Source organism: Alligator sinensis, unplaced genomic scaffold, assembly GCF_000455745.1.
Source record: "Alligator sinensis unplaced genomic scaffold, ASM45574v1 scaffold358_1, whole genome shotgun sequence".
Lineage (NCBI taxonomy): Eukaryota > Metazoa > Chordata > Crocodylia > Alligatoridae > Alligator > Alligator sinensis.
In genome coordinates, this window is record NW_005842121.1 from 1,990,565 (window position 1) to 2,002,613 (window position 12,049).

The 12,049-nt window shown below is 41.1% G+C and overlaps 1 protein-coding gene across 6 annotated transcripts in view; it reads right to left on the bottom strand.

Moving 5' to 3' along the window:
* The window catches only part of FERMT2 (fermitin family member 2), an 83,985-nt gene that overhangs the window by 58,057 nt on the left and 13,879 nt on the right, over positions 1–12,049 (bottom strand). For 2 of the 6 annotated variants that reach the window (XM_025205626.1, XM_025205624.1), the window contains exons 1-2: positions 1,764–2,037; positions 1,325–1,558 (exon numbers count right to left, since the gene is read on the bottom strand). In XM_025205626.1, coding sequence (XP_025061411.1) covers positions 1,325–1,558; positions 1,764–1,902 — 373 coding nt within the window. In that variant the 5' untranslated portion in view covers positions 1,903–2,037. Of the gene's footprint in view, positions 1–1,324; positions 1,559–1,763; positions 2,038–12,049 lie in introns of those variants that run through there. The other 4 variants (XM_025205625.1, XM_025205623.1, XM_025205628.1 and 1 more) reach the window with 2 other exon arrangements.

Sequence of the window (12,049 nt, forward strand, 5' to 3'; positions counted from 1 at the left end):
AGCCCCTGCCGGAAAGAGCCCAACACCAGCCTCAGCCAGCAGCAGCAGCTGCCCTGCCCCGTGCAGATCCAGGGGCCGCCCCCTGTCCCTATGCCCTCCTGGGGTGCACAGCAGTGGAAGCCTCCCTCCACACCTGTCCCCTGCAGATGAGCTGCAGCTCTGCCCCGTGCCCTGCCTCACCCCAGCAGATTGAGCCCCAGCCCCACTCCCTCCCTCACCGCGGGGGCCTCCATCTGCCTCCCCCCTATGCCCCTTCCCTTCTACCACACATTTACCAGCTGGACACTGTTCTTCAAGCTGCTGGGCTGAGTATCGGAAATCGGATCGGTATCAGTCGATATGCCTCCTTAAAAATTGGCTATCAGTATTGGACCCAAAAAATCTCTATTGGTGCACCCCTACTGCTATGTTGTATCTTAAGTCTCCTGTAGGGATCTCCACCTGCCTTAGCTGTTTGTATACTGTTAGTTTCCAGGATCTGGCCCTTCTATCCTCAGAAACCCAAGGTGTGCATGGGACATTTACTCTTCACATTATTGGCCACATCAGGCAAAAAAAGTTGATTTCCAATATAGTCAATTTTTCTTTATATCGGTGCCAATCCAATATTGGACCAATGCAACAGTGCAATCTCTACATAGGAGTACTACCCTAGTGGGAAGCCTAATGAACTCAGTGAAAAACATTTCCTTCCATTGCCCCTTAGTTCTCATCAAGGAGGGGAAGTGAGAATGAACCAGCACTTCCAATGCACATCATTTTAAAGTGAAGTACAATGGCTTGATCACCAATATGATCAGCCACTGGAAGGTGACCCGTGAGCCTGGCACATTCTTTTTCAGTTTTTTAAATATGTAGTGTACTGTTTTGCATCAAAATTAAGAGGCAACACCAACAATTTTAATGTAAGGTAAAACTGCTACAGTCTTGGCTCATAAGACATCTTATTTTTGTATCTGTTTCCATACCAAATGCTGTTTTGCAACAACAACATTATTTTACCAATTACTTTTGTGGAGTTTGGCTATCTTAAGCACAGTTTAAGATAGTCAAACCCTATCCTAGAGTAACTAGACACACACACAGACAATTTAGTTATCTGGATTTTAAGTGCTGAAGATGAAGCAGCATCAAGAATTAGTTAGAAAAGTATAGAACTCAAGCCAGAAGAAAGGTTAAAGCTTCATCATGTTTGATTTTCTACATGATTGTCAGTAGAAAAAAAAAATGCCACTTCAAACTAACACACAGCAAGAACTACTGTACAGCTGTTTAGATCTCAGAGCGAAGAGACCTTTGAGCATGCTAAGAATCTGATACTTACTGAAAGTCTTACAGATATCAGATACTGCTTTGAAGACTCTATCGGAGAAATTCACTTTCACTTTCACATATTTCATGTTCGGAAGTTGAAGACGAAGTAATTTATGTTGAGGAGTGAACTGGAGCTTGGCATCAGCTTGTATACCATATTTGTCCAAGGTCCAGTGAGTTTTAAGGAGCCAGGTTTTCTTTTTTTCCCACCACAGTGCATGATCTGACCAGTCTTTCTTGACATCTAGGAGAAAAGAGATTTTAAAAATTAAGCTACGACAGGAAACTATTAAAGCACATGATTTTATTTCTATTTAAAGAAGGTCTCATTTAAAAAGTGAAAGTCCACCTGACAGCTAGTCACAGAGTTTGAAATACAAAATTTCAGATACACAATTACTTGTATTCCACTTGCACCCACAGGCAACAACTACTGACAGTGCCCTCACCCGCTGAGTGCTGTAGAAATACAGCAGAGACATGCCCCATCTGAAGGAGTTTACAAGCTGGATGTTTAAGAAGCTGGTATGCTGTGGGCACAGCTTTCCACAAGGACCTCTGCTGTCTGTTTCCTTGTATTCTCCCCATTTAGCAGCGTTTTTTCTCATGCACCTTTCACCTCTTCTACTTTGGCTTAAAGCTTGCTGGAGCAGAGCCCATTTTTTTGTTCTGTGCTTGTTTGGTGCCTAGCACTATGGGGTCCTGATCTAGGTCTGAGCTCCCCATGCACTGCATGATTTAGATTAGTCAACACAGAATCAAAGGGCAGGGGCAGGCTGCAATGAAGTGAAGTGACTTGCCCAAGTATCTTGCAGCCAATTGGAGCAGAGGTAGGGAGAAGACCAGGTGGGTGTCAAGTCCTAGCCCAATATATTAAAACTAGAGAAAGTATCTACTGTTCATCCCCTCAGACTCGTTTCATATTTTGAATTTTCATACAAAGTAATTTCTCCCTGGTTATGATGAAAGAAGCGCCTCACTGCCAAAAAGTGGAACAGAACTCCTACGACACGTGGGAAGCAGCGAAACCCAATCAGCACTGCAAGATGAAGACTCGTTTTCCCCCCCATTTTTTCCTGGTGTTAATTAACACGGTAAAATATTTTTTACTAGCAGAGAGGTTGCAAAGTGCCTTCCTACAGCTATCTAATGACAAAGTCAACAGTCACAAATAACTTCTACTAACATTAAGCTCTTCCAAGACTTTTGAAATAAAACAAGTCCTATTTGAAAAAGGTTTTGCAAATGCTAAACGCTGAGGTACATAACAATCAACAGTAACTTTGAAAATTCTGGCTAGCAACTGCATAAATTGACCTGCTGTGCACATGCAAAATTTTTTCACTTCAGCTCAGAGGTCCAGGATCCCACGTGCTGCATGGCATGGAGTCTCTTTCAGTGCTTTCATTACAAGCATTGCTTCTTAGTCATAGTTTAAAACCTAAGTCTAACAACCAAGCAAGTGATCCCCTGAGCTACGTATTTAACATCTGTATTGAGCAGTTTAGGTGAAGACCATACATACAGAATAATGAGGAGGTGCCTGTTAAAGAATCCTACTATCTAGCTAAATGTTACCTGACATGATGAGACAAGGAGAGCACAGTACTGTACGGTGGTGGTAGGATTTTGCTTGTCTACAGTGCATCTGTCACATTGATTTCTCCTTCCTCACTCATCCTTCATTGTCATTATCGCATTTTTTTGGAGGATCTGATGTTGTGGGGCAGACAGTCCCGCCAAATTCACAATAGCTCTTAAGAGATTTGTGAGGCTGCTCCAAGTTAAATTGTGGGTCAAACCAGTTTCAAAGAGGAACCAAAAGGGGGATACGCAGGCACTTTTGCTCTCTCGCGTCTAACTGGTACTGCAAAACATGCTCCACTGCACTTGAGAATTCAGTTCTGAAAAATACTGGGGTCTGTGCAAGCATTGAGTTGACACCTGGAAGTCACTATTTTTTAACTGCAATAAAAGCAAATGCTCACATGTCCATACATGAGATTCTCAACACATTTACTAATCCTATAGGAAAGAAAGTGTAGGGTCTTTCGCAGACTAAGTATTATTAGGAAGAACCTAAGTTAGTAGCATATTTCAAGCTCAGGTGGCTTGTGTTAGAATTTTAATAATAAAAAGGAAACTCTAACCCAGTGCCTCTTGCCAAAGCACATAAAACAAATGAAAGGCTCTTTTGGTCAACTTGTTGGTGTCATATGAACACCTCTTGGGTCCCCATCTCCAGATTCTCTTGTGATTGCATCCTGATAACACAGAGAACTAGTTTGCCCCATGTTATGGATGGCTGCTAACATTTACTGAAAGGTCTCTTGTTTCATGCCTAAAATCTGGACTACAAATAATCTAACTAGCCAGCTAAAAAACAAGCAAAGCAAGATAATTTAAGGCAGTAAAGTGCAAGTCAGATGGCCAGTAGTGTACCAAGTACTATATTCTAGAAGTTTTTATCAGAAGGAATATTTCCACAAATATTATCTTTAAACTTCTGGAACTAACTGATTCTATAGTAAGGAAAGAAGATGGAAGAAATTACAATTAACCTTCTGTCTCCTTTTCACCTCTATGCTGCACTTGATTTTTGAGATCAACATACATTTTATAGCACGTTATAGCATGTATAGCATCTTAAAAAATTATATATAAACTCCCCCTCTTTTAGTATACTAATACAGACATAAAGCAAGAATGTCAGCCTGACTTTTCAAGAGCTTTGTTCAATCAAACCAAACAAAACCAAATATAGAAAAGCATGCAAACTTGTACAAGTGTTGGCTACTCTCAAAAAAATCTGACAAATCATTACAATGAACTTTGGTAATGAAGTCCAGCTTCTGCTACCCTGGAAGCTTAAAGTTGGCACTGAAAGCAAGAGGCATTTTAAGTCACAAACATGTAACTATAGTGCAAAATGGATGGATTTGGCTTTACATGGTATATTAGTAGTTTTTAGCCACGGTAGAAGACAGTATCATGCAAATTCCTAAGCTGAGACTAATTAACACTTGGAAGAGCATAGCAAATGGTTATGCTAAGACAGGTATATCAAACAGTTCTGCACAGTCTTGTGACTTTCTTACACAGGGGTCAACAGCAAACGGACATTTGAAACTAAGCCTTACCGTCGGTTCCTAAACACATGCTATGCTCTGAATTTGTCACTTGCCAATTAGTCCTTACTACAGTTTAATGGCAACAGGAAAAGTGTTTTGAAGCTCCATGCTTCATTTAGGAAATGTATTCCCTACTACCAATGCAGAGTCTGAACATTTAACAAGGGTGTCACACTGCTTCCCTCCCTTCAAGCAGTAAATTTTCCAGCAGCCCTACAAATCTGCGGTACATTTATACTTATTTCAGAGAGTTCAGATCTCAAAGCTAAAAATTATCATATATACCTTATACAATGAATCAAAGCAGAGATGGGAACAGGACCAGAAGCCTTGCTTTAACTACCAAATAATACTCATGCACTGATATTTTTTAGCTATTAAGTTTCGCTGCACTATAATCATACTATGTGAAAGAAAAACTACAAATTATTTAATTCAATTAGACTATTCGCAGGCCAAAGAAAACAAGCCCTGCCAAACAAACAGACCTCTCAAGTGTTGATCCAAGATACAGAAAAGGTACACGTTGCATCCATTTGTTAAAATTTACTTGCAGATCTGACGAATGTGATACAGTGGGCCTGCGCACACAGGCCTTTTCAGAAATCCACAACTGTCTGCTAATTCTCAGTACAGAGATAGTCCATTTTAGAAAGGCTTCCTTCCACTCTGCTTTCTTGGGAAGAGGGTATCCACAGAAGGATCTCAAGAGAAGAATGGCATGGCATTTCTATAGGAGACCTGCTTCTTTTGTTTGCTTTATTAAGAGAGTAATGTGAGACTGTCAGTGGCAGTTAGCTCTGATAAAAATAAACACTCTTGTGGCCAAGGGATTTCAAAAGGCTCAGGAGACAGGCCCAACTGTTCACAGGCTCCTGGGCAGACTTTTAGCTACACAAAGCCTATTGCTGTCAGCTGAAGTGGGCCTGCAGCTTGGGCAACTCACGTTCCACCGTGCTACAATGAGACTGGCTCAAAGTTGGTGGGAAAAGGAAGAACAATACTTCTTTTCCCGCATTAAAAATAATCTCAGGTCTTAACTTGCATCCAGCAAAATGGAGGCGCTACGTAATTTGAAAAAGGGGACACCCGCTTACTGAAACTTGAGCAGTCTAAAACCTCGAACATTTCTCCTCAAATAATGCATCACAAAGTTGAAATGTATATTCCAGCCTTATGACCAAGTCGGTCCAGTGCTTCAGACCCCTCTGGCAACCAGAAAGAAGTAAGGACCCTGAGATTAGGTGTGAGGAGGTATTCCCTTTTCTCCCATCAGGTCATCTTAACACAACTGGAAAAACAACATTAAAAATAGAAAAGAGCAGGCTATTGAAGTCAGCAGCTGCATCAGCCAGCTGTAATACAGACTGGGCTACACAATGCTGTCACCTGCATTAGATGGCACTCAATAGGATTTTTCAAAGCCTAACACATCAGAAGCTGTCGTGCAGCAAAGGCTACATACAATCCAGCCAGCTAATACAGCTTCAGACTCTATAGCCTAGTGGTTCTCAACCTTTCCAGACTCAAGGCACCTCCCCAAAACATACCAGCCCATAGCTTTTACTTGTTGCTTGACTACAGAAAAATCAGTCTGAATTCTTTGCAACAGGAGAATTGCTGTAAGACCACAACAGATCAGAATGTTTTTGACTCTATGGATTCCTATTTGAAATCTTTGGGTTTATTTTGTGAATTATAAATAGGCGTTTGCATACCAAGCCCTGCAGCACCCCTCAAAGGGTCTCTAGACACCCCACTTGAGGATCACTGCTGTAGTCTTTTTAATATGGCTTTTTTAATCATATTAAATTAACAGAACTGGAAAAAAAACAATCCCACATCCAGACAGAAAGAACATGCGTATTTTGCCCAGCCTACCGAGACCAGGTGCAAGAGCAGAGGAGGAGTCCTTACTAAAAAGGACTTTGAAACCACTTTATAGATGGAAAAAACCAAAAGAAAACAAAGACAGGGTCAACTTTCCATAGTTCACCTTGAAGCCTGGATCTGTTCAAACAGTCTTTCAAGTGTGAGAAGCATTTAAAATTCCCGTGGAAAGAACTCTCCAAGGGCAGAACCTTATGATGAGAAAACAGACAGAGGCGAAGGTCTGCTGTGTGAATATTTTAACAATAAAAGTGCCCTTAGCTATTAACTCATGCAGATGCACTGCAGTTATAAGCATGCCAGTCCATCAATCTTTGCAATTAGAAATGATAATTTTATTTTGAAACCACCACTGACTTCAAATCTAGAGCTTATGCAGCAGAAAACATGCCTTAATTGAGCTACATGTTGTGCATGTTTTTAGTTTTTGGACTGTCAATGTGCAGATAAAAAAAAAAAAACGGTTAAAAACCTGGCACTGCTAGCCATAGTATACAGGCACTTCAAAGTGAAGCAGTTTTGGGAAGTGGCATATGTCCAAGTTACTGAAGTATCATATTTTAAGATGAAGTTCTGCAAGTTTTGAAACGAAGCCCTCAGCGTCCAAGTCTTGCAGTGAAACTCTATTGCATGTTTTGATCGTAGGAGTCATTTTTTTGTTACCATTGCTCTAGTGGCACCTTTGGAGTTTTAAAGGAAAAACATTTTGAAAATTATGCAGCGTGGTCCACTTGCATGATTAGAAGAAAAAGTTTAAGGTTACTTGTATTCTCTTGCACAGGATACCAAAGGCCACTGCATACATTGCTTACAGAAAGCTTTTTGACTTGTTTTATTTATACCAGGTAGTCCAACTGATCAAAACATTTTTTTTTGCTGGACAATTACTCCATTTGTTAAAAGTAGAGTATAAACTACTACCCACTAAGAACGATACTTTTCTTCTCCAGTTCAACAGATGGTATTTATACTCCCTTCAACAAAGGTATTAATATTACTTGGCACACACTCTCTGCAAGCTTATGACTTACCAGTAATAGTATACAAGATTCTGGCAGTATATAAACAACAGTGTATTTTCCTTGTTATTTGGGGATTTCCCTCATTTAAGACAAAGCCATCTTTCTACTATGTGCTGTTAAGAACAGAGAGCTAAAGATCTAACCACCAGGTGCTGAAAGTCACATTTTTGTCTGTGCACACTTAACCTCCATGATATTGATATTTATATTAGGATAACAGGAAACTGCAATAGCAGTGGTCCCCACCTCAGGAAACCATTTTTGCAGAGTAGGTTCCATTTTATGTACGGGTCTCTAATGAAGCTATTGCTATACAAGGAACCTCGATTCAACTGTTTAATGCCCGCAATGCCATAAAGTTAGCAATGAAAATATGTCAAAAAGAATCCTTTTTCTGCATGAACTTGAGTAAGTAGGTGTAACATTTCTACGAGCGTGCCTGGTATGAGCACCATAGGATTTTTTTTTAAAGATATAGGAAGAGTGAAATCAAAGACCTTTAGCTAAATATGCTTTCCCCTCCAATGCCCCTAGGCTCTTAGGCAAGAAACTAATTTGAAAGACTGAAGATCTTGTGGGACAAAGGCTCCCATTTAGTTCTTAAATTATTATCCAAGCCAGCATGTAGTCTCACTGCGCTTCTGGGAAGATCAGTGAAGAGCAAACATAAAGAGTCATGGTCCCCCAAAACCTCAGCCTAACCAAAACAAGACCATGGCAGTTGCGGTCTCAGCCCAGCTGTTTATTTTTCCATGGCAAGGGGGGGGTGGGAAAGAATTGAGAAACCCATAACCTTTCCCCGATTCCAACTTTCACAAACGCTGAATGCCATGTGCAATCTCTCTCAGTCTAGTCGTCCTTAGAAGCCCAGGGACAAAGTTAATTGATACTGGCATTTAGCAAAGTCTGAAATCAGTCCACGGCTTGGCCGTACAAGCGCTCTCCCTGTCCCCAGGGCCAGATACAGACCACGGGGCTCCTCGCGGGCTGGATCAGAACGCAGTGGTGGGGCAAGCCATGATGAGGTTAACGCAGACAGTTCTCACCATTCTCCGCCCCAACCCAACCCAGACACATTGCCAGGGGGCTCCCTACCCTGGATTTTGATGGCAGGTCAGCCCCCAAATTTCTGGCTGCTCCACCACCACAGGCCATATGACACTGCTCCACAGGCCACAGCCATAGTTTGACCCCTGATCTATGTGACTATATCTGTAAAGTACAAGATATAGGTACACTTACTAAATATAGAGATAAAAGAATTTCAAAAACCGCATTGGCACCGTACACTTGTCAGAAACCACATTTGGACCTATGCCAAGGACTGTTTTGTATATAGTGGTGGCACTCCTCTTACAACATTTGCAACAAAAAGTTTGATAGAGGACACATTTAAAAAGGCTGCCATCTTCAAGAGGTAACCCACGATTTAAAGTTTACTTGAAATAGGGCTTCTGCCTTTGTGCAACTTAATATCAAACCAGCCAGGAGGGATGTAAGGGAGGTACAATGGTGCCACTGCACGCCCCTCCAATTCCTGCTCCACCCAGACCTTAATGCCAACTACCTGGCAGTGGTAGCAGCATTCCTAGACAGGCAGTGCTGGGACAGTCAATTCACTTCATGGCTCATAATCTCCCCGATTTCTCCACTCCACAGGCGTTAAAAACCCTCTCTCCTTTTTAAGGGTCTTGACATTCCACTAGTCAAAGAATCCTCTCTCTGCAATTTTGCTTTCTGTCTGTTAGCCATTCCTGGCAATGTCTATCTTCTATTTCACAGCCCTCCCTACAAAACGTTTTTAGCTCTAGTTAAAAACCTTAACTCAGATGTGGTGATATTAATTCAGATGTGGAAATGACTGACAGAAAAATACTGGAAGCACTGTCAAAGACACTCAAGACAGGCTAGGTTTTGTTTTATAAATCTGAAGGAGATGTGAATTTAACCATAATAGCTACAGGACTAATGACACCATAACATTTGACTATTTTTGCCTAGCATGTGGTGTTTTTAAATTTAATATATAATCTAGCAAATTAGTGCACATTCCAATACTGACACTTGTTTTTGCTTTGATCTTAAGCTGAATAATACAGTGCTAGCCCTATAGTATGTTAGTAAATCTTCTAGTTTCTTTTTAACTTGATAAAAGTGTGTTGTGATATGTGATGATGTGCCACGCCATCTGCATGCACCACTCCCTTTTCCAAAAATCCTAGATCCGCCCATTAAGCCATCCCACATCTTTTTACTTGTGAGCATCAGAAACGTCAAGTCAGTTCTTTCTTGGTTCTGCTGAAAGACATTTGGGAGGGTTAAAGTCAGGACTTAAATTAACCAAATGTAGAAAATGGTTTTAAACTAAAAGCCTGGTCCCAGACAGAACATTCCTCCTAGCTAGGTAATTTTTATTCTTTCTGTAATTCTAAAGCGGTAGAAATAAATGTTAGTATTGCATTGCTAACATATTCCAAGGGTTGTGGGCAATGTTAGGGCCAAAAACCAAAACACACGTTTAAGGTGTGCCTTGAGATCAGACCAGTCAGGCATGCTTGTGATTTGAAGTCCCATATATCTTTTGACTGAACTACTAATCCTACATTTGTATCATATAAAATAGACACAAGTTCTTCGAAAAGCAAATGGCTTGCCTATGCCACCTCCTCCACCCTCCCTTACTGAAAAGTCTGGAAGGGAAGAGGCAGATGAGCTTCTCTGGGTAACTGCGGTATCTTTTATTAGACCAACTAAATAGTTGGAAAAATTGTTCTCTGCAAGCTTTCGGGCACAAACACCCTTCTTCAGGCAGAGGTAGAGTCTGCTGTTGTTTTGTGCTCTCCTGGATGGGACAGAAGCCAGTATGCAAACATGCAGGTCTGTGACATTTCTGTAGGTGTCAAATAGGGATGGGATGAAAATAAGAGAATGCATCTTCTTCTGTTACGATGACCTAAAAAACTTCCTGTATCAGTAGGATAAAGGGAAGAATATTCTACTTCCAACACTGTTCCTGAGGAGCACAAAGGAGGAAAGGCAGTCAAAGAGGAGGAAAAAAGACAAGTCCCAGCAAGTAAGAATTGAAGTTGTGCTATTAATTTGCCATGTTACGCAGCCTTGATAATTCTTTCCCATGTACAAGTTACTTCCTATAACCAAGTAGTTTGAGGTTGCTCATAAAAAGTCTAACACACAGTTGCTTTAAATACATTTTAAACAATTATACCCAAACTTTGATGTAACGGACTTTTTCCTGGTGGAAGTGAGAATCTTAATATAATTTTCAGGTCATAAACATCCTATCTGAAAACATTATTTTTTAATTGTTGCATCACTTGATAGTATTGATTTCAGCTTTTTAAAATTTATTTAAAAAACAAAACAAGCTTTAAGCCAAGATCAGGCACAAAAAATATTGTTCTATATACAATCTTGGAATGATACTAGGAGTGTGAAATGAAAGTTTGTCCACTTTACTCTTTATAGTGTTTTGATTAAGAATTTGGGGCTATTTTTCCCTTTTATTTTAGAATTGCATATAAAAAGGTAGGCACTCTGCCATGGCTACAGCTTTCCCAGAATAATCTATTGCTTTCCAGTAGCAGCAGAATGTGACCTTCCCAGGGGCTAAGCATGAAATACTTGACAACAACAAACACCATATCACCAGAAAAAAAGAAAAAGGAGCCAAAAACTGTCATTTATTTAAAAAATAAATAAAATATTCTTGGCCAGCTTTGTCTGACAGACAGCTGTTACAGTGCTGATGAAGAAATGCCAGGAGACACTGAAGGAACAGATACTCCGGGACAAGCCTCTATCACAAGTGGTGCAGAAGATAGGTGGAGCAAGCAATGCACAACTTCAGAATCTCAACCCCAGCTATCAAGGTAAAGTCAGTAAATGCTATTATATGATCAAAATCTTCCTAACTAGTCAAAAGAAAGTGCACATTAAAAAGCCACTCGCCAACAAACGTGCTTTTGCTTAAGTAATCAGAAAAATCCCGGAACTGATGGGAGAATCAGTTCCAAGGCACGTTACTGCCATTTACAGAAAGAAACCACCTTTTTCCTGCAGTGTATTTGCCAGATTCAAAAAGAACATTTTGGATTCTGGACATTAGTTCAATTTGAGACATCAACTGGATATAGCAAAGCAGTTGTGAACAAAAACAGGTGGGCAAATGAAGAAGCTCTTCCAAATTGTTGTTGGCTTACTGAAATCTGTCTTGCCTTTTACTCCCATTCAGTAATGCTATATATAATTATTATTAATATCATATCATATATTTCTCTCTTACACACACACACACACACACACACACACACACACACACACACACACACACACACATATATAAAATAGGGCTTAGTCTGCCTGTCTGTCTGTCTGTAATGCTTTTGGCTAGCTGCACACGCGTCCCTGAGAGGACAGGCGGCGATTGGCTGCATGGGCCTAAGTATGAGCTGCTGCCGGGGAAGTTTGTGGTGGCGGTGAACATGCCCCAGCCACCCAAGCAGCAGGGCTTCCCCACACCCAGGGGGTGGGTTGCAGTGACAGTGCCCTCCCGCTGCTCCAAGAACAGCCGGCAGGGAGGGGGAGACAGCAGGCAGAGAGGGAGGGGAGCCGCTGTTGTTGGGCACAGGTGGCAGAGAAGGAAGCAGGGAGGGAGGGGAGTGGATGGAGGGG